Here is a 23,900-nt window from a genome sequence, read left to right as displayed (position 1 = left end):
TCATTGTTTCTTGATAAAGCTCAAACGTGATGTGTAACACACGAGAATGAACCTCATTGTTTCTTGATAAAGCTCAAACGTGCTGCGTAACACACGAGAATGAACCTCATTGTTTCTTGATAAAGCTCAAACGTGATGTGTAACACACGAGAATGAACCTCATTGTTTCTTGATAAAGCTCAAACGTGCTGCGTAACACGAGAATGAACCTCATTGTTTCTTGATAAAGCTCAAACGTGCTGTGTAACACACGAGAATGAACCTCATTGTTTCTTGATAAAGCTCAAACGTGATGCGTAACACACGAGAATGAACCTCATTGTTTCTTGATAAAGCTCAAACATGATGTGTAACACACGAGAATGAACCTCATTGTTTCTTGATAAAGCTCAAACGTGATGCGTAACACACGAGAATGAACCTCATTGTTTCTTGATAAAGCTCAAACATGATGTGTAACACACGAGAATGAACCTCAATGTTTCTTGATAAAGCTCAAACGTGATGCGTAACACACCAGAATGAACCTCATTGTTTCTTGATAAAGCTCAAACGTGATGTGTAACACACGAGAATGAACCTCATTGTTTCTTGATAAAGCTCAAACGTGATGTGTAACACACGAGAATGAACCTCATTGTTTCTTGATAAAGCTCAAACGTGCTGCGTAACAAACAAGAATGAACCTTATTGTTTCTTGATAAAGCTCAAACGTGATCCGTAACACACGAGAATGAACCTCATTGTTTCTTGATAAAGCTCAAACGTGATGCGTAACACACGAGAATGAACCTCATTGTTTCTTGATAAAGCTCAAACGTGCTGCGTAACACATGAGAATGAACCACATTGTTTCTTGATAAAGCTCAAACGTGCTGCGTAACACGAGAATGAACCTCATTGTTTCTTGCTGAAGCTCAAACGTGCTGCGTAACACACGAGAATGAACCTCATTGTTTCTTGATAAAGCTTCAAACGTGATGTGTAACACACGAGAATGAACCTCATTGTTTCGTGATAAAGCTCAAACGTGCTGCGTAACACACGAGAATGAACCTCATTGGTTCTCGCACGTCAAGCGAACATGCTTGAGCTTCCGTTTACCACAACTGATGTTTGCATTGAGGAATGTTTATATGTGAGTAGAAGCTTAAATTAAATCTGTTCATTATATAAAGTGATAAAAAATTTGGATTTAAACGCTCAATTCATATAGAATCAATTTTACGATTTCTTTATTAACTTTTTGAAGCAACAAAGTGGTAGTTGCGTGAACTGTGAATGGAGGGACAGAAATCTCTTATATTAAAATATCTTTATTTTTGTTTCGAAGATTAATGAAAGTTTGCAACAACATGAGTAAATGATGACAGAATCTTTATTTTTGGGTGAACAAATTCTTCAAATAACATTTTATCTTATAAATGTATTGCGTTATTTCAAAATGGTATAGGTAATGAGTGTGGGAAGTTCACATTCCCTTGACAGCCTCCTGTGCTGCTCCATATTGCTGGTGGCGTTCTCACCACTGCTTAATGTTCCACAGGAAGTGATCTCATTAAACAGGCTCACTTAATCCTTCTGTGAGGTCCTGTGGGAGGCTGCCTCTGACCTCTGCATTGACATGGGCCACAATTCTCCTCCACTGGAAAACTCGCTCTTTAGCTGTCACAATTGTTTGTTTTTGCTTTGAGAATCTCAGACACTATTCCCATTTCTGGCTTCCTGATTAATATTTTACTGTTATTAGAGGTGAAGTTACAATTACATGATTTCTCACACTCTAAGGAGGCTTAAATAGGCCTATGAGAGTACCAGTTCCCAGTGTTTAGAGCCCCATCAGCCTCGTAAACGAGAAAGGGGGGTTAAAGTAACTTCTGTTTGCAATTTGAAGATGCCTTTTTTAGCCATCCTTAAATGTGGGAAGTCAAAGTCATCAAGCTGGGGGCGTCTGTGGGAAGCAGAGAAGATTTAAAAGGAGGAAAAAAATTCCATCTGAGGGTTTTTCCCGCATAGAGGGAGAAAGTCAGGAAACATGGTTTGTAGAAAGATATGATTTCCTTATAGGCACTAGATTAATGCAACATGTCAGTGTAAAGAAACAAGCTCACACACTAAACTGCAGGAAACTGAACCAGCAGGCCACACCGCACACAGCAAATCTGTAATGAGGCAATTGAAAAACACATGACTACAGAGATAGTCCTGGAGCACAACCAAAGTCTACAGTTAAAGAAACGAGTAACATGTTCGCCTTTGCTGTACATAAAGTGGATGGGTACAGATTGTAGCCCACTGTAGTTCCCATAGCTCTTACATGCTGAATGGAAACTGGATAGACGTCATGCTGCAGAACAGCTGCCCAGAACTGATTAAATAATGCGTGCCAACATGCTGCCCATAAGGACTGTTTTGCATTTTGTTATTGAAGTTGGACAAGAATGCTCGAGGAACCCATTGCTTTGTGCTCTCCAGCAAAGAAGTGATTTGTCTTGAGAATATCTGTTGCTCAACTAAATGTGCATTTGAGTATTTGAGATGTCTAAATGAGAAGTTGAGCCACTAAGCAAGAGATTGTGGTGGGTAAAACATGAAAGCTACAGGTGTATGCAGAATGAGACATGCCCTTCAGGGCACTTTTGAAATGTGATCTACCATCTGAACGAGGCCTGATGCTGTTCATGCTTTGCACACAGTGTGGTAAATTGCTGTGGGTCAATGTTAAATGTGTATTTTAATCTACAATAAGTCCTCTTCAAAAACACAATTCCCACATGTCAGTCACAAAGAGGGAGAAGGAAAACTTAAAAGAACAATGTTAACGTAAAAGACAAATGGCGCACTGTAGCTGATATCAGATAGCCGTACAAAAAACGTCTAAAAGAGTGGGGGGAAACGTGCACCGACAGAAGATCTCGCTAAGAGGCACGGCCGAGAGTTTGAGAGATTTCAGGGAGGCTTTTAGTTGTAAGTGATCCCTGCGTTTCAGGCCAAGTTCATTTTCACGCATGTTCTGGTCAGTAACAGGTGGCGGGAGTGTAGCAGCAGCTTTGCACTTTACGCATGTTCTTTGTTCTTTTCCATCCTGGGAGTGGAATCCCTTAAAAAGATCTTCTGCCACTCGTATGGTCATTCTTAGTGAAGCTATGATTACTACACAAAACATTGTTGCTAAAATTAATATGTAAAGCATGCATGTACAACGATCCTTCTCGCTTTCAGATGGGATCAGAAGTCCCCCTCCTAAAACACACACACTTACTCTCAGTCAGGGTAAATGGAGCAGGCAATGGCTCCATGCTCGAGTGCTTTCACAGTGTGTCCGCAGGGGGATTGCAGTGCACAGGCCTCAGGACCGGTCATGCTGGCTTTCTGTAAAACTGTGGGAAAGTGCTGCTCTCTTTTCCACTGCTTATTTGAACCAATCTTTTTATAAATGGATTTTCACAGTCCATGCAAGCCCACAACCCTCAAGTCAAATCAGGCCTTATTACATCCCTATCTCAAGAGGCTGGAGTGAAGAGGGAAGAGGTGCCAAAGGCCATGCATTTTTTCCATTCACTACCCATGGAAAAAAAATCTAGCGTGCCTTAGAGTTGACTTTTAACCCCAGATGTTTATGAAAGCTATTAATGAGAGAGGCTGTTCGAGGAAAAAAAAATGTGTTATAGCAGTCATATCTTAACGGCTGTGCATGCTTTTTCTAATGTTAAAGTAATCCAAGTTGTTGTCAGTCATAACAGAACATTGAAATGCCTGACACTTTTTTAGAAGACTATGCTGGCAAAAATCCTCCACAGTGTCATAAACCTCTGAGATTAGTACGTCACAGGCCAGACATGATTTAACCACAAAAGATCTTGGGTTCAGTAGACGATTAAATAACTGCTGTTCTCTGAACTCTCCAATAACACATAGTCCTATCAGAACTCAAAATGGTGGTTCATTGTTATTTCTAGTGTGAGATCACAGACGAGCTGCATTGTGCATACGCTGCTTGTGTTAGGATAGTTCAAAAACAGCATACGATGGATCCAAAGCTCCAAACAGTGGCTAGATAACACAGGTCTTATCCCTGGATCTGGATCTGTAAGGTTTTGCTTGGTTTTGGTTGAAAACCCCAGATTGTTGCCAAATCTTGCTTGATGAGCAGATCAAAGGCAAAATCTTGAGCTCTCGCGGGCGCATTGATATTTTCAAGTATTCTTGATATTAATCGCCAACAATAACATGCTTGAACCAATGCAGATATTAGGGAGCATAACCGATGCACATTGATGGTGGTTGAGGAGATCCCCCCTTCCATGTAAAGCACTTTGAGTGCTGAGAAAAGCGCTATATAAATGTAACGAATTATTATTAGATTAGATTAGATTATTCTTCTTTCTCCATATTTTCTTCATTTTATTGTGCAGGGATCTGTGAATATGTTACGACTGTTTCTGAAGTGAGTGTATTTGATTACATGGAGTGGTACTTGATTAAAAAATACTTTTTTACGGTTAGAAATTTCTGTATAATCAAACATTTATAATTGAACATTCATACTGAGAATTTACTTAGTTTCCTCGTAAAATCTCCCTAAAAATAAACCCCAGGGAGTAAGTCTCCCTTTACAAAAAGTTCCTTTCTGAACATTAAAACCTGATGTCAATCTAAATCCTAAATACAAAACACACAACAGTGTCTTAAATCAATCTCTGCTGGAAGATGATGATTCTAAAGGTCATGCCTTCATCTTCTCATTCTTTCCCACTCTGCAGGAAAGAGCAACTCTTTCATTCCTCTTCCCCTGTCTGTCTCCATGAATTTGATTTGATTGTTTTATCATACTGGTAGGCTTCCCATATTTCTCTCGCCATCTTGAAACTATCACATGGAACGAAATGCAGGCTCTGAAAAAGAAAAGAGGCTTCACAATAGACTCTATTCTTTGTCTCAGTGTTTTTGTGTATCTTGGAATTTCTCGCTTAGACATACCAGCAGCTGTCACAGGCTCAGTCTCATTGGTTTGGCCAGGAACTGCATTACGCTATTAATGAATGATTAGTGTCAAATATCTGGCCTGTGCCGCCTTCTCCCAACTGTGGGAAATAGGCAAGCGGAGTGCATCTGATCCCAAGCTCAGTTTAGAGTTTCCTCAAGCTAGCTCCACAAATTAGGAGAAACAGAGAGAACCAGGGGGACTAGGCTTAACTTGAAATAACAACTCAACAAAATGGCATTTGATGGTGATAATCACAGTTCCCTTGACAACTGGAAGCACTCCAACCCCCTTTCTGCCAAGTGGGAGAGAACAAAAACTAAAGAAAATCTCTGCTTTTAAATCCTATTCTCAGAGAGCCAATCCAGCTTGGTGCAAAGAAGTTCATTGCGACCACATGGGGACAGGTGTAGTTACTAGAGATATTCAGTGTCTGCTCTGATATGACTATAGTATGACAAGTTTTTAAACAGTTAATAATGGGAAGCATGTACTTTTTCTTTTAGTGAGAGCAAAAAGATATATTGTGCACTTGCACCTGAGCCAGTTGGTCTGATTTACCAAGAGCCTGAGCCAAACCATAGCTCATATGAGATGGAGATGGTCAACAAGTGGAAAAGAACTTGTAAAACTCCTTTCAATATCCTTGGCCCTCAGAAACTGAGATAAAATACGAAGAGAAAATGTATTACATGTAATTGTAGCTATAAATCAAATTTTGCAAGAAGGAGCTTTCAAGTAAAAATGTCTTCATGGAACACTGCTTTACTCAACAGAGATTTTCTTATCCTAATTTTATATTTACAATCATTTCAACTGAAGAGGAATGCTTGGTCAACTTTGATTTGTTTTACAGACCGTTAAAACCAGGTTTAGGAAACATTGTGAAACAACTGGGCTAGAGATAGATAGGCATCATGTGCTTTGGTTGGACACAATCCTCATAATGGGCGGATGCTTGTGCAATGTTTCAGCACAAGACAAAGAAAACATGTAAGTACACACACAGAAACACACACATTTACTTGGCTGTCTACCAATGTTATTATAGTTTTGCATTTTTAAATTAGTTTTTATTTTAATATCATTTTCAAATTTCCTATAAATTTCTGTTTAGTTTTAGTTAGTTTCATTAATGGTTTTGTTAGTTTTAGTTTAGTTTTTATTTTGTGAACACATTTCTATTTATTTTTTATATATTTAGTTTTAGTTTTAGTTTTAGTAATTATAGTTTAGCAGAGTTAACAGAACACTTCCAGTTAAAGACATTTCATTTCAGCAAAGTTTAATGTTTGCAGTTTACTGTTAACTCTTGTGAAAAGCTCTTAATAATAAAAATAAAATAATTGTTTGAGGATGAAGAAACAACCAAACAAATGCAACTAAAAAGTAAAAAAATTATTCATTCATACTCATTCATATTAAAAATGAAATCTTGTTAAACGTGGAGTATAAGAAAAAGAAAAAAATATATGCGTATGATTACTATGATTATTCTTTAAGGTTATTTCTATGATTAATCCTTTCAAACATTATTCTTTTTTTGATCCATTTATACTTTTTGTCTATTGCATCGTTTAAAATCATATACTCATAGTTATACTCATATTCAAATGATCTATTCAGACCAGACATTTAGTATACTTCTACTCTGACAAATATACGTCTATTTCTGGGCTGTAGACATGCTATTTGTTTTTTCCGTTTTCTGCTCAGTGTGGTATCTTATGTGTGGTAGGCCTATCTTGTTTAGGCTAGTTTCACATGAGATGGTTATCTTACCTGGAATTAAGGTACAGCTGTATTTGCTAAGGTCTACACATGATGGAAATATTTAGCCTATTTGGCCATTTCTGCTTCTTAGGTCTGGTTCACACAGAAAGCGTTTTTTCTTTGAAAAACGAGAAAAAAGACGCAGGCGCAGTGGGGAAAAAGTGCAATGGGGAAAAAGTGCAAGGTCTCGATACGAGTCTTTTAAAAGTTGAACTTATTTTAAAGGATAACTGTCGCCAAAATGCATCTTGGGGTCTTTTTGTTAATCTACCTGAGGCAAACTTTCGTTTAAAAGCATTATTAGAATGGAAACGCCACTTTTAAGTTTGACCGTTCAGAGTCAGTTCATTCACATTCGGAGATCAACTATTTTTGACTGTCAAAATGCTGGCAGACACACAGTAAGTTGTTCAAAATCTTGCTTTTTAGTAAACTCTGTGTACACAAACAATGTTCTCAATGCTCGAGTTCATGTGTAGAGCCTCTGGTGATACTTAGAGCAAAGTTTCATGTTGTGTCGAGCCTTCTTAGTGTTTTAAAAATAGCGATTTTTTTATGCTATCATAGTAGTGCCCCACGCACTCCCATTCAAAAGGCAATTTGACCGAAAACGAAAATACGGTCAAACTTAAAAGTGGCGTTTCCATTCTAATAATGCTTTTAAATTAAAGTTCGCCTCGGGTAGATTAACAAAAAGACCCTAGGTTGCATTTTGGCAACAGTTATCCTTTAACTTGAGTGCCGCGTTTCGTGTCATGCACGTGATGCTGCAGAAGACGCAAGACTCGAGCGCAACGATCATACATTGAAAAATAAAGTAGCGCAGTGGAATGGAAAAAAGTGATTTTCCGGTAGGCCTACAGGATGAGAGCTTTTTACGAAATTACGAAAACGATTATTTATTTTTGTTCATTATTATTTTGTTTCAGTTAGTTTTTCAGTAAGTGTTGTTAGTTTCGTTTAGTTTTAGTTTATCATTTATATTGAAATTTCTATTTTATTTCAGTTTACGAAAATGTTTTTTGACCAATAGTTTTAGTCTTAGTTTCAGTTTTCGTTTTCGTTTACGAAAATAACCTTGCTGTCTACATGGGGACATTCCAAAGATATTATAAATACTATATGCTGTTTTACAGATGAGGAGTCCCCAGATGTTGCCAAAAAGGCAGTTTTGTCAGTTTTAACACAATTCTATGGTTGAGTAGTTGCAAAAACACACACACACACACACACACACACACACACATAAAGTAGACTGAAAGATACATGGATAAAGAAAGCTCTCTTCTCTGTCTCCGTTCTGCAGGTTGTGCGCAGCAGGGCTTGAAAAAGCTGCCATACAACAGCTAAGAGGAATTGATTCAGAAGAGACTGCGAGATGGCTGTGCTGTCTGTGCCGAGACAAAGGGAGGATTTGGCAGAGGGTTGTGCCTGCATCAAAAAGGCCTGTTTATTGGACCTCTCCCCTTTCCTCACACAAGCTCGCAGTAGAGCTGCACTGCTGAGAAGGAAATGGAGACCACACAGGGTGCACCAAAGAACTCTGCCCACAGTTCTGTTTACAGTTACATGCCACATTGGAGCAGTTTCTTCTTTTTAGTCCACCACTCTCCAATCTTTTCTGTTCCTTTCTCAGATGAGGCTTTATGGGTTTTTATATATCTCTCTGCATGAGTGCTCAATGTTTACCTCGGAGTAACATGGGCGCCGTGAGAAAACCACGTTTCTCAAACTGGGCGCTGTGCAATTTTTGCCGCCTGAAGACTTCTTTCATCATAGGGCAAAAAATGGCCCTAGATCACTTAGAGTGATTGATTTGTGAATACCTTTACAATGAATATTAGTGAATTTCTGGGTTGCAGTCCTTCAGACTTGTTTAATCAATAGGAGCACCTATTCATCTAATTCATAAGCTCTTGATTCCAATCATATTTAGATTTGATTGGATCCAATTTAAGTTGGGTTTATTTTAATTATAATGTAATGTCCATTTTTCCCTACATATGAAATCAATTATCTCTTATAGTAGTAGTAGTAGCTTTATTGTCACTTATAGATAATTGTTCTTGGTACATTCTGAAAATATGAATTAAAAAAAATTAACAACAGGGTTTTTTATTGATGTAATAATCAACAACTAAAAATACCATCTTGAAACCTTAAATAGCAGTTTTTTTGTAAAACTGTTACAACAATTACATATACAATACACAATTATAAACCCAACACTTCAGTTATAGCCGTCAGCACTGTAAGCACCATGCATCAGGCTCTTGCAATAAACAAACAGCTTATTGCATTGTGTCACTCATTAACAGTATGATGGAGAATGAAAAACAAATGCCAGCATTACTACAGCAGCTGTGAGTAAATGAATGTGTAAATATATATGGACGAATCTTAAGAGGAACTCAAGTTTTTAAGAATCATAATTAGGTTTGTTCAAATGAAGATCGCAATTAGCCTGAAAATCTATGCTACTGTGTATGCAACATAAAACGGTACTATACGGTTATCCGGACCACACGATGGCCTACCCCTAACCCCGCCCCTAAACCTACCCATCACTGGGGTTAAGACCAATCATACGATGGCCTACCCCTAACCCCGCCCCTAAACCTACCCGTCACTGGGGTTAAGACCAATCATACGATGGCCTACCCCTAACCCCGCCCCTAAACCTACCCATCACTGGGGATAAGACCAATCATACGATGGCCTACCCCTAACCCCGCCCCTAAACCTACCCGTCACTGGGGTTAAGACCAATCATACGATGGCCTACCCCTAACCCCGCCCCTAAACCTACCCGTCACTGGGGTTAAGACCAGTCAGGGATGACTATACGGACTATACGGGACTAAAAGACACACGTGTGGTCCGGATAACCGTATAGTTCCCATAAAACTCTTAATATTTAGCCTTCACATGAAGTATAAGCAGTTCATGACCTCTTTTTGCTCAATATGCTCTTATACCTTTTCCAGGCAAAACATTGCTGATATCAGGACAAGGCCTTGCTTGGGTTTATGCATTGCCATTTCTATTGTATAGGTAAATGAGGATTTCAGATCACTGGTAGTTTAAAACATCCGTCAATCAAGAACAAAGTCTAAGTCAAATATCACACAGCCTGATTTAAATGACACACATTTGCCATGGGTTCTTTCTTCAAACTGTATAATGAATCAAGAAAAAAAAAATAGCTTCACGCTTGTGCTTGCTTGCCTCGGTACAGAAACAAGACTAATATTTTTATAAGTGATATATGCTCAGTCCGGGCTGTCAGCTACCAAATGAGAGGAACTGAGAGAGTTGAAATCCCAAAGGCTAGCACTTTACACTTTATGTGTTACGCTGTGGGCCACTGAGAAGAATTCGAGCAGCTTTGAAGACATTTCTCTTCCTTAAATGACAGATTTTACAACATACAGTACCTGTCAACAGTTTGGAAACATTATAACTTTATTTTGTTTTTAAAGAAGCCTCTTATGATCACCAAGGCTGCATTTATTGAATCAAAAATACAGTAATAACAGTAATATTGTAAAATAATTTTACAATTTAAAATAACTGTTTTCTATTTAAATATATCTAAAATGTAATTTAATCCTGTGATCAAAGCTGAATTTTCATCATCATTACTCCAGTCTTCAGTGTCACATGATCCTTCAGAAATTATTATAATATGATGATTTAATGCTCAGGTTACATTTATTATTATTTTATTATTTATCAATATTAAAAGTTGTGCTGCTTGGTTAATGGTTCCAATTTCCAAAGAAATGGTTATATTTTTTTCAGGATTCTTTGATGAATAGAAAGTTCAATGAAGAGCATTTATTTATTACATTTATTAAAGCATTTATTAAATATAAATGTTTTGTAACATTATACATGTCTTTACTGTCACTTTTGATCAATTTAATGTGTCCTTAATGAATAAAAGTATTAATGTCTCTTTTTTTTTATTATCTTATACCACAAATGTTTAAATGGTATCATTTGTTTCCCTAAAAATGTTAACCAGCAAAACTGTTTTCAACATTGATTAATAATAAGAAGAAGAAGAAGAAGAAGAAGAAGAAGAAGAAGAAGATCATGTGACACTGAAGACTGAAGACTGGAGTAATGATGCTGAAAATTCAGCTTTGCACATGAATAAATTACATTTTTAAATATATTAAAAGAGAAAACAATTATTTAAAATTGTAATAATATTTCACAATTTTACGGTTTTACTGTATATTTGACAGTATATACTGTATATACTGTAACAGCTGCAGGAGGAGTTTGTTAAAGGAAAATAGTGTGGAAAAAAACATAAAGTCTACATGAGAAGATGCTGACAGGATCAGGTAGAGTCAGTTTGCTTTTCTCACAAAAGCGCAAGCTCTTATCAGGCAATGTGCATCAAGGATTTAGAAAACATAGGGGTGTCGCAAGAGATTACAAATCCGACTGTTCTGTCATTTTGATTTAATATCTCACCTACTATGGAGGCCTCGCAGGCATTTTCTAAATCTCAGCCTTGCTATATGCCTTGTGTTCATCAGTGGCAGAGGAAACTATCCCACATCCTCTCATCTCTGCTCTCAATTCCCACGCTAAACCCCCAGACCTACTGGGAACATTTAGATCAGGACCCTGTTAAATTCCCAAAGGCTTGTGGCGTAGTATGTACAGAGAGAGCATCCCAGGCACACGGGGAGAGGAAAAAAACAGTTCTCATATAGTGACCTTGCTGAGACTCATGTTGTGTTGAAATTACAACATGGGAGGAAGTTCACACACCAAAACAGTTTTCATCCATGCTTGACCAAGGCCACATCATGAGCTTATCTCTCCCACATTGATCCCAACCGTGGAGAGGAGCTTTCCCACACTAACACCCCCCTCCTGAAACGCAAATAAACACGGAGCCTGACATCTGCTCCTCTTTCAACCTCATCCTGCTACTAATTTTTCGAGACCACGGTACAGTGCTCAGACAGCATCCGAGCAAAGTCTGCATGACAGAAAAACATTGGAAGTTAAATACAGAAATCTGGTATTGGCAGTTAACTCATGACAAGACTGGGAGGAGGATTTTCTAAGTTTGGGATTTTGAGTCATGGAACAGAAGATGTATTGTTGCAGCATGTTGTAGGTGCCAGGCTGTTATTCAAGCATCGAAACTCATACGTGTCCACACAACCCATGTGTTTGTGTCATCAGAAGCTCTTGACATAAGTGCTGTGCCTCTTAAAAAAAGCTGTTAGCACTGTAAACAGTCCTCTGTATGAAGAGATCAGAGATGGAAGCAAGAGGCCCGATTAAGGAGATGGAAGATTAAGTAAAAAACAAAGAGATCAATGTAAAGTTATGTCTACTTGAAGCACAGAATAAATAGTGTGCTTCAAGAGTTTTATAACATTCCAAATATGACTGAACTTTCTCACATCCTCAATTACTACAAGCACTTCAATGAAAAATTTAAAGTAAATGAAATTGTTTTTGTCCATGGAATGAAAGTATGTGGTGTCCAGTGTTGTTTTGGACCCTATTATGGACTTTCAGTGTATGCAGAGAAATAATATATCTTCTTTTGTGGAGTTCGGAAAAGAATGCTTTTTGGAAAATTGAAAATGGCGGGAAAATTGAAAATGATGTAATAGGGTACAATTGAATTGTCTTGAGCCTGAGAAAGGAAAAAGAGGGGGGATTTTGTTTCTAGCCCTTACTGTTCAAAAGTTATTGGCGCTAGAGCAATTGAGTTAGAGACTCCAAAATTGCTATAGTTAATGTTGAGACTATCTGTGTGCCACATTTTATAACTTTCCCGCAAGCTGTTCTATGGGCTGCCATAGACTCAAAAGCAGAACAAAAAGAAGAAGAAAGAAGAACACTAATGATTCTTCTTCAAGTCATTCACTACCGTGTACAACACATCAAAACAACCTTACCATCAACTTCTCAGAACACGTAATATTCATGTCTTAACCTGTGATTGACCTTTAGTTCTCCAGCTGTCTTCTCTAGCCTCTTAACTAAAAACATCTAATAAATACATTTGCTTAATCAGCTTAGGGGGGGGGAGCCTTCAGTCATTTAATAGCTGAATGCCTCTGACCACTAAAAGGTTCAGGAACAAACGAAGTTTTAAATCTTTTAAAACTTTTTTTTAATTATTATTATTACATGAAATCCCTACATTTATTTATTCTTGATTTCAAAGAATGCCAAAGTCACAATGCATACTTGTGGCAAAAGCAGTGTGAGGTTGGTGTTCAAAGTGAACAACCACAGATGCCGAGTGTTTCCACAATGATCTTCTCCTGCCCTCCAGCTGTGTTTAAACTGAGAGTACTATTCAACCCAGCCATGATCACCCATAGAGAAGGACCATCCACAAAAAAAAAAAAAAAAAGGCTTTGAAGGCAACATGGAATGGTGTTTTAAACCCATTTTACTTCCGTAAAAGTCATATTTCCAAATAAAACATAACATTTAATGATAATAAAATGAGGAATGGGAACTGATACTATTAATCATCAAAGCTTTATTATAAGGACACACATGATCCAAAACACAAACAGTAACAAAACACAAACAGTAACAGACAAATATAATAAAATAAAATAAACCACACACAATATCACGTTTACATATAGCTAAAAAGCCAATGGTTCCACATACTGGAGGAGAACCTGACCGAACTTTAGGCCAGGTTCATCAGTGTTGAAATGAAATAATAACCCAGGAATTGGGTACAAAATATTATTGTTTTAAAAACAACAACAAACTGTCAGAGAAAAAAAGTTCTTAATCTGTGTTTGAGGTCAAACTAACAATCAAGCAGGTTTTATTTTCTATTTTTCATGAGGTTTGTAACTCACAGTCACAATCAGGATTGATGTAACTTTCTAAAAATAAAAATTAAGTGAACTTCAAAATAAATATACATTTATTATTAATTATAGATATTAATTAAATAAATAAATAAGCAAGAATAGGTAACAAAGTTGCAAAATTGTCTAAATAAAACTATTTTAGTTAAATAGTTGAGCTTTACGAATGTGATTAACACAATATAGTACAGTGAAAATTGTAATTTTGAGGAAAGATTACAAAGACAAACTTTTATAAGTGTGTATGTGTGTTAAGAAGGCACCTCATCAAAGTGGACCTATAATGGCCCAAAACTATTGAACCTGCAAACAGTGGGTGGGGGTTCCCAAATATGTTAAAGGATACAGATGACCCCTTATCTTTGATTAGCAGTCCCTCACCCACCACCACCACATCCCCTTGGGCCCTGAGTCCCACTGGTACAGCTTATTCCTGCCTGAGCCCCAGAGTTGATCTTACTGTTGGGATATGGAATTTACTACTTCTTCCTCTCTTTGTCCAATGGTAATAAGGAAGGAGCTGAACTGGTACCGTCTGTTGAAACAGCACCACAAGAAAACAGCACTGCTGGTCTTGATCCTATTTTTGGTAAATTTCACAATGCATGCAATCTGAAACTATAAAGCCCTGACAAAAGCATCACGTTCAAAAAACCACTTTTGTGGTTTCCAGAAAAAAAAGAGTGGAAAACAAGGTTTAACTGTCACTACAGTTACGCAAACATGACCTGTAGAGGGCATGTGAGAGGAGTGAGAAAGCAGACAGGGAGAGATAAATCAATCACTAAGCACCTGACCTGGAACACAGTATGATTCCCAATAATTACGGCCCGTAGAAGACTTAATGGTGTAATTAGCTGTTTTCATGCAACTAAAACCAGACCACATCTGGAATCCTCAAGGGTATGTGTGTCTCAACAAGCCCACCAGAGTGTGAGAAACTGCACTCTCATGGGTACCTACAATCATGAAAAGGGATCACTATTACAGCGTTCATTGGTTGTGCAGTTTGAGGCTACTGAAATGTTTTCATTTCATTGTGACAATAGAAGTGTACACATTTCTTTAATTGCTTTTTAAAACAACTCAATATTTGGCACTTCAGTTATTTGTTGTTTTGCCTATTATGATTTCAAGCACTGAACTGGAAAGAATCCAATTTTGGGAGTAAATGGAGTAATTCAGAAAAACTCTTAAATTCTGAGAGGACAGAGAAGAATCTCAGTCTGAAGGGACAGCAAGACTTTTATTCTCAATAGGAGAGTTTTTCTCCTAATAGTGGTCATCTGTTTTTACTGCCACTGTGTTATGGCCTGCAACAACTTTACAGTCACCCTGTAATCTCCACTATGCTTAACCCTGGTGCAGGTGTTGTGTACTTGGCATGAGCTGCCAGAGACTGGAAGAGTGCTGGAGAGTTGGCTTTTCTGTGGGCCTGACCTCTGCGCCTTCTCCCCGCCCCTTCTAGCTGGGCTTTGATGGCTGAGGTCTTGCAGAGCCTGACAGCTGCTCCCAAATTAGAGACCAGGAGACGACACGACAGAGTCCTGGAATGCCAGGATCGCCCCATTGCTTTCCCACTTCAGGGTACTTTTTGAGCTCTGACAAATCAAACAGTACTGTGGATGGTAGAGATTCCCTTCAGTGGGCAACATTCCTTCCCATGATGCACCCACACTGAACAAAACTACTTTTCTAATCTTAAAATTATAAGTATTAAAGAGATAGTTCAGCCAAAAATGACAATTACTCATCCATTTACTCACCCTTGTGTCATTCCAAAACCTGTATGACTTTCACTCTCCCATGTAATACAAAAGCTTTTATTTTAACGGACAAAAAACTGATATAATCTTCAAAACAAAAGCTTTTTTGTGTTCCAAAAAAAGGCATTCAGATTTTGAACAAAATGGAGGTGCGCAAAGTTTAAATACATGTTGCACATTACCTCTGTTTTCTAGAGCAAATGCACAGTGCCGAGGCCAACTGTCACCTTATTAATTCATGGTATGAAGATGGACTACAATCACAATATCCATGTCTGTTAGCCTAATTTCACAAAAACCAGACTGATAATATTTAATTCGGACAAAAGCACACTAGACTGACTATCATGTTAACAAGCTGGACAAAGGCATCCTACTCAAATCAGTTCATTTATTTGTAAAATTGAACTAACAGACCTAGAAATGTATTTCTAGGTCTGTTAGTTCAATTTTACAAATAAATGAACTGATTTGAGTCAGATGGGAGCATTTACATAACATTTAAAAACAAATACAAATGATTTAGTCTGACTGAAATCTAAAGTGCATGGATTGATGCCCTGTCAGAAATGTTCATTTGTTTTGGTTTTGTCGAGTTGGTTGAACGGAGATCTGAGAGCTATGGTGAAAAGCTGCTTTCTCTTGCATTATCAGGTCTCTAATTAGTGTCTACGGAGCACACAGACCAGGTCATGAAGGTCAGGGCGGCCAGAGGCAGGGTTATTTAATCACCCTGACAAAGAGGAGGACCAGGATATCAGTGATTGGGTATTGTAGATGGTCAGTGGAATGTGATTCCTTAGTGGTGAACTGTGAACCACACCCAGTGCAATAACCCTCACCTGAGGCAGTGGGCTATTGTATTCATGGAGAAAAGAACATAATGAGTAAGGAAATGAAGGGTTGAAAGAGTGAGGACTTAAAACAGTGCGCTTGACAGTGAAAGAGTAAATCAGATTGGAGATCCTGGGACTACAATTACTGGACTTTTAAAGTATTAACTAAATCAGTGAAGCTGTACAAATAGGGAGTTGAAGAGATCAACACTGAGAACAAAATAGAGGGAGGATGTTAGGTTTATGACTATACACTTAAGCCTCTAGAGAGAAGTCTGTCATGCTGATTTTTCATCCCTCCAACAGTGCAACTTCTTGTTTTCCTTCAATATATTTTAATAAAAGTGGTCTTAGAGCCTCCCCCACCCTGCCCTCGGGCCAACGTGGAATGTCTGCTCCTTCATCCCTCCTGCTGCTGGAGAAAAGAAAAAAAGCTAGCAAACTTCGATCACGCACTTGACCCGCAGATCCCAAATATGGAGAAATTGATTGCAATAAGCCTATATGTCTCATACTGTACTTCCCATTATACATTTTTGGTTACATAAAGACACATAGATCCAAAGGCGAGTCTAAATATTGCCAGGAATACTCCAGACCCCGAGATACCCTATAAGGAGGACAAACAAGGCTAAGGCAACTATGCTTCTCTGTGTTCACTATATCTCGATGAGTAAATCCCGTATGGCTTGTTTTGGCAAGAGTGGGGTATTGGTGGATCTGAGTGAAAGATCCTCCACAATATTCTTCTGTTAAAGACGGTTATCCTTAAAGCATAAGGTATGCAAGCTATTTCATTACTGCCAGCACTCCACTCCTGTTACACGCTATTCCATTCTTCAGCTCTCAAAACTGCTTAGGCAGTTTCCTTCCTCAACAATAGGCCTGGGTCAGTTGAATATGATTTAAAGCTAAAGGGCCAATGGAATCCGTGAATAAACTGCTTGCCACCCTCTGCATTTCCTTTTTTTCTTCTCTCTCTTTCTGGAATTAATCCCGTCTTGGGCTCAGTAAAGCCGGCCAAGTGGCCAGTCAGTCAGGAACTTCCACTCTGTTGAAGTGAAACAGCAGCTGCACCACAGTGTGTGATAACATCCTGGAGTGAATATCTAACGTAGTCTATGCTCATGAAGAGAAGGATGAGTGTGGAAACTTTTAAAACTATAAGCTGATAACTACAATGCAGATTTAAACAACAAAGAAGGTGATTCATTCTATGATCAGGGCTGGTATTAGCAGCAAGGTGCACAGTGTGTTTTTGCAATTACTGTCAGTACCCACATAAGAAGAACAATAGTGCAACAAGTACACACATCAAAGAAATAAGTGCAACAAAAAAACACTGCATATGAAAATTACACCTCTTTGCCAGGTCTGTTTATATCAGACTTAACTGAAATATCTCTGCTGGGGAGGTCTTCCAGTGAATGCCATGTTTGTTATAATTACACACCTTTTTTGTAAGAGAGCTCTGCCATTGTGATCTTCTGGCTGATATTATTGCTGTATTCATGCCAATTTGTCACCTTCTCTGTCTTCTTTACGTTTCTAGGAAAAAAAACAGATCATGGTTTGGCTGAAGTTAAAGGGCTGTGCTGAGGCAGGCACGTACAGGTGAGGTTGAGGGTGTAGTTTCACTCACCTCTGTGAGGAGGCGTGGGAACCAGAGGTCTGCCAGTAGTGCATGAGTAACAAGAGCCTGAGGGAGTGTGGCGTAATCTCAACTACCACTTTTCTTTTCTCCTTTCCTTCGTCACATACACGCACAAAGATACACACGTAAACACACTGAACCACTCAGTCATTTTAAGATTATCAATCTGTGCATGAACTCTTTGACACTTTCCTTCTTGTTTGCCTCACATTCCCATTTTTAACAGATAATCATAATGGAGTTACATTTGACACTCATGCTGAGATTTTGTTTTCAATTACCTTTCCATTGCCTTTTGTGGGCAAGCATACAAAGGCTATGATTAAACTAATGCAGGTGGATTAAAGTGAAAAGAGATGCATGTTGTAAACAGAAAAAGCGAAAATGACAGACAGATAGGCATGTCAACAACCTAAATCACTTTTATCTGCGATAACCTGCTGAAGGAGATTTATGAAGCACAGATGCTAAGGTGGTCACGAATTTATGGAAGTAAAAATTGTGAGATTAAGATTAAAATTAGAAATAGAATAGCTGCGTGAAATAAAGGTGCAATTAAGAGATATGAAAATAGGTGAAAATGGGCTTCTGTTAAATTGTACTTTTTTATTTTTGCTCAGAGAAAAAAAAAGATCTTTAAGTCTGAGATCTAGATAGTTTTAAATTAGCATTCTGTATTTGAACACAAATTACAATTACATACAGCATTCATACTGCAATGATAACAGCTAACCTTTGCACTTAATAAGCTGGTTTACTACTACCAAATGTGAAAATGCAAACACAAAAACAGATTTTGCTATACAAAAGAGGCATATGTAAGTGACTTAAGTGAGTTAAGTACATAAGCCCTGGCCACCCTAAAGAAGCCAAAAAAGAATGACAATAGATTAGAGATATAATACATATCATAGTCTGGAGCGGGGGCGAGTGAGTGCGTGTGGGTGCCGGGGGACAGTGGGCTGGCAGCTGTCGTTGCTGTTCGGGGGCCCACAGGTCCCGGCCTACCTCTAATGACCAGACCAGCTGTCGGAGTTGCGACTGTGAGGATGTGGGGCTGTGCGAGGCGGGGAGGGCATGAGAACTACCACCCCCCTGTCCTGAGGGGCGTGTCCCTAGCCTGTCTCCCCTCCTCTGAAAGAGGGTGATTGATGGCGCAGGGTTGACACCAGGCTTGAGGAACAATTGACTCGGGAGGGACGGAGTCTAACAGAGGCCTAGGGTTGCCTCAAACTCTTTTTCTTCTCTTTTTTTCAGAGGCAAATGCAGGATCAATTGAAGTTGTAATTCGGTCATTTTTCTCAATATGTCTCTTTCTGACATTTTAGGTTGAACATATGCCACTCTTAACATCCTTCAAAGACCTTTTAACCAGTGCCAAGGGAACGAGACATTCCATCACTTATTTGTTTAGTGATTATTTGTCAGATTAGTCAAATGCGGCCTCCTTTGTGACGACTGACTAAATGACCAGACATTCCACCAGACTCCATGCACAGACGCCACGGCAGAGATCAGCACAAGCACCGCAGTGCAACCCCAGTGGCCCTGAGCACTTGTAGGTGTGGTTTAGTAATACCACCTCTGGAGGGAAGAGCAGAAAGACGAGCAACAGTGTAGCCACAGGCATGCGATGGGTTATCAGTGTATCGGCATTTGAGCTTCAGCTCCAGGGCCTTTAACACAGCCCCTGACCCCGAGCACTAAACTTCAGGACCCTCTTAGGAGCCCTTTTCAACAAGTCGCCAGTACCTCCTGTCCTCGAGTCAGATTTACAGCCCTAGGGAGGAGGCAGACGTGGAGGGGGCACTGTCCTGCAGCTGTCCACAACGGACTTAAGCACTTATTTCACACGAAAACACAGCAATGGCATTCAGAATTCCACCAGCTGGCTCTCGTCCAGCCCTCATCTGAAATATAGTTCCTGACACTCAACAGCCAGCTTTTGCACACTCAACTAGTTCCTGCACACAAACACAGACGTCAGTAAAAGACACTGTGAACAGATTCTGATGGGCTGATGACTTGTTAAAAGGGACCGGGCAGTTTGCACTGGAGATTGGGACAGAGTTGTACTTTCTCATGGCTTAGACTTTCTGGGTTTGGACCCCTGAGACCAGCAATTAAACCCACCAACTGGACACAAATCACTTCTGCCTTGATGCAGCACAATCAAGCAGGAGAAAAAACAGAACATGAGATTGAGTGGGAAATGCGCCAAAAAATAAATGAACCCTTGATCCCTAAACACAAACATTCCTTTGCTCCCACACATCTACAGACACTGTAACAGAGCATAGTTTCACACAACTTAATAATAATTTAGCGAGCTGGTGTGAAAATCAAACACCTTGTCTCCCAATGCCAGCAGTGATCTAGCGTTCACTTATTTGCACAGGATAACAACCTCTTTGTGTAATGCATGTTTGTGTGTGTGAATATGACTGAGAGAGAGAGAGAAATGAGACAGGGGAAAGTGGGGGAATGTGGTAGGAGAGGTCAAACTGAGGAGACTGCTCACCAAGCTGTGTTTTAGGTCATAATAAAAACTGATTTATTTCCCAAACCTTTGAGCCTGAAATAGAACAGCGAATTGCTCTACTCTTCATGCAATGCATGTGTAATGGATTTTTTACTTGATCTATATGTTTATTTTGGGAGGGAAACACAAAAAAGGCTGTTCAAAACTACAATATTTTGGCATCAATATGAGAAAATATAATGCTATGGGGTCTGGGGTCTGTGGCTTTCTCAGAATCAGGGATAACAAAAATGTTTTGTATTTTTGACTTCTGAGATTTCATATATCTGCTTGGGAAATGCAGAGGTGTAACTGGGAGATGACCCTAACTTTCCAACCGCACCAGAACTACAAGATTAATTTCTTATCAAGCAAGTAACAAAGAGAGGGCAGAATGTAGGTGTGAGAAAATCTGACTGTAGGAAACACCAGGAGACGATTACGGACAGAAAATGATAACATCACTGGTATGACTATAAATGGACAAGTCCAAACCTTTACTACGGCTTCTCATAAGCCAAGATGTCTAAAACGAAATGCCTATGAACAATACTCAAATCAGTCGCTGAACAATGCAATACTCAAAACAATCACCGAACTTTGATCATGGAGCGAGTGCAAGCCAAGATGATAAAGACAGTGATCACAAAAGTAACTCTCTGATTGGCCATGACGTTTCTTAGTAGGGGTCTCCGTTGCTGATTGGCCATGACGAGTTTTGTGGTGGGGGCTCTAAATCCTCTCCACACTCTCTGCAGGCGCTCAGTGGAGTTTTCCCACATAAATCACACTGAACCGGGGTGGTAAAATCATTATTGTCTTTTCAGGACTCACAGCTTGCTAGCACTTAAAGGCCAAGTAGTATGCTAGCACAACTAGTTCTCCTCTCGCTAAAAGGGTAGGTAACATTTAAACAGTCACAGTTCACACAGTCTTTTATCACTCAGGCCTAAGTATACTTTGTAGAAGTCACTAAAAACCTGCCACAAACAGCTTTGCAACGCAAATATTCGAGCACTTGTTTCATACATGTATACAAACATATGACTAACACTGAAGTCCCATTGCATACTAGTTAAAAATATATATATAAAAACATTTGCTATAATAAAAAATGTTTAAAAGTTTAAGTAGCCTATATGTTTATGCTGAAATACTTTTTTTTTATACTATGCAAGCTTTAAGGGGACAATTTTGCAAAATTCACTTTTACATGGTGTTTGAAAATAAATGTGTGCCTGCAGTGCATGTGCACAACCACTCTATAATGATAAAAATCCACCTACTCCTTTTTTTTGGGGGCAAAGTAACGTCACTTTGTACAGGCCCCGCCCACGACTGCTGAAGGTCTCTGCCATATTAGCATAGACCCGCCCGTAGCAAGCTGTACACTGTCCGCCATTTTCTCCAGGCTGGAGCAGCTGTAGTGACAATAATGTCTCGTAAGCAACTCAGGTGTTTTGTTGTTGGACGTAATAGTGAACCTAAGTCTTCATTTACTCCCAACATCTGAGCCATGAAGACAGTGCATTAGTTTTATTTTTGAAGGGAGATTGTCCTGTTTTGTTGTAACAGCCGGATCATGAGCTCTTGAAGCTCAACCCTCTTCTTGAAAGCTAAAAGTTCACATACACACTCTGAGGACATCAGAGACTTATTTTACATTAGGTCCCCTTAATGTCCAAAACAGATTTAAGAAAGCAATTCATAAGTTTATTATACCTATACTAAAACTAAAACTGTGTGGTGCAGAAACTTCACAAAAAAATCTAGGCCTTCCTAATACTAGAATTTCAATAACCAGTTCTAACCTACAAATCATTAAACAGGATTTGTGAGTTTTGATATTAATGATGAAAGCCATTCTGCTAAACTAGTATCCTCCCCTCTTTGGTCAATTCAAATGCAGTTTTACAGTTTTCAATCCCTTCCTCCACAGCTTGTTACCTCCAATTATTTTTTAGATTTATCTGTATCAGTGTGCAGTTATCATCAGCTATCTCCCCTGGGATGTCTGGGGTGGGGGGTTAAGTGGGTGAAGAGAGAGGAACAGGGACGTTTGACTTCCCACAGGGTGGTCCACCTTCAAAAAGCAGATTCACCATCCCACTTTCATTTAGAAAAAGGCAAACACACAGTACCATTCAACCCACACAAAGAACAAAAAACAGTAAAAGAACACAAAAAGCAGACTGGGTTACAAAGCATTACGTCACAATAGTACTCAAATATGTGGTGATGTTTGATGCACATCAATATAGTTAGTCAAGAGTCTGTACAGCTGGGCAAATGATTGCCATTACCATGGAATTACTCGTTTGGAAATACCACATCAATGAGATGTTTAACTGATCAGAAACTAGGCAAACATTTCCCAGGTGCTGAAAGCAAGCATGAGACCATGTTTTACCTTCACCAGCAGTAAACAGGGCAGTAAATCCCAGTGTCCGTCACCTTGTTGTTTGTCTGATGTTGGAACCCCTCGGAGCTCTGCGAGAATCTCATCACCTTTCTTTCCCTTCATTTTCACTTTAGTTTCTAAAAACATACACACCTCTGCAGTTTCACACACTGCTGACATAAATCAACAAATAAACTGTAGTGTCATATAACATTAAATTCTCAAAACATTAAATACAAAATGCTCTTCTAAAAAAAATCCTCTTTAAAACTCATGTTTAAATGTAATCTTAACGTGGCCACATTTGAATTGCCTGAGGTGCACATATGAAACATTTCATGCCAAGGTTAATGAGACTAAAGATTGTCATCTGATAAGACAGCTAACACAATGCTTTGAAATTTAACGGTATAATGCGCTTCAACCGGTTCCTTACAAAACTAATTTTCACTGCTCTAGAAAGCCATTAATCATTATGTTTTTTCTCTCATATCTGAACTGAAACGAACTCAGACTCTCCTCTCTCTCTCTGTCATCAGAGCACTGTAACAACAGAGCCATTTATATGGATCTTTGCCAAGTCATCTGCCAGCCGTAACCACAGTGTGACAGACAGACAAAAAATATTGCCTCCCCTTCACTACAGCGTGTGCAGGAATTAACCTCGCACACACCAAAACAATAAACAAAACAGCGTCCCAAAACACGGCGGGTGAGAATGTCTCCTGTTTGTACTCCAAATATTCAAAATGACATCTCAAAGAAGAAGACGCTACATCAGACAACTGTTGCTTAACATTCTCCAATTATCTAGCAAAACCAGAAGAGAGCCCTGATAATCTGAAGTGCACACTCAAAGGAATATAAATACTCTAGGAGAGTCTTTGATTCAAAATAGTAGAGTGAAAAGTGATGAAAACCAACTTGAATTAACTAATCGGGTATTAAACCACAACAAATAAGAGTGGGGTGCTCAAGTTATGGTTTCTAGTGAAATGATGCAATTAAAGAATCCCATTTCTCTGTTTGAAGACAAATTGTATTATTTGCATATTTAGATATGATAGCATAGCCA

The 23,900-nt window shown here is 38.9% G+C and overlaps 1 protein-coding gene and 1 long non-coding RNA gene across 6 annotated transcripts in view; one reads left to right on the top strand and one right to left on the bottom strand.

The window, feature by feature from the left end:
• The window catches only part of col5a3a (collagen, type V, alpha 3a), a 140,770-nt gene that overhangs the window by 115,152 nt on the left and 1,718 nt on the right, over window positions 1-23,900 (bottom strand). For 2 of the 5 annotated variants that reach the window (XM_082149272.1, XM_082149273.1), the window contains exon 1: window positions 22,835-23,353. Coding sequence is in view for 2 of the 5 variants with exons in the window: in XM_082149269.1 (XP_082005395.1) it covers window positions 17,703-17,797; window positions 17,892-17,997 (201 nt within the window). In the remaining 3 variants the exon portion in view is untranslated. Of the gene's footprint in view, window positions 1-17,702; window positions 17,798-17,891; window positions 17,998-22,834; window positions 23,354-23,900 lie in introns of those variants that run through there. The other 3 variants (XM_082149269.1, XM_082149271.1, XM_082149274.1) reach the window with 3 other exon arrangements.
• On the top strand, window positions 1,370-9,166 carry LOC309484267. Its single transcript, XR_014200802.1, has 3 exons — window positions 1,370-5,977; window positions 7,894-7,953; window positions 8,064-9,166. It is a non-coding gene; the product is annotated as an uncharacterized lncRNA (long non-coding RNA).

This window comes from Leuciscus leuciscus (genome assembly GCF_965113295.1).
Source record: "Leuciscus leuciscus genome assembly, chromosome: 1".
In the NCBI taxonomy this organism is placed as follows: domain Eukaryota; kingdom Metazoa; phylum Chordata; class Actinopteri; order Cypriniformes; family Leuciscidae; genus Leuciscus; species Leuciscus leuciscus.
This window is presented reverse-complemented; position numbering and strand designations above follow the sequence as displayed.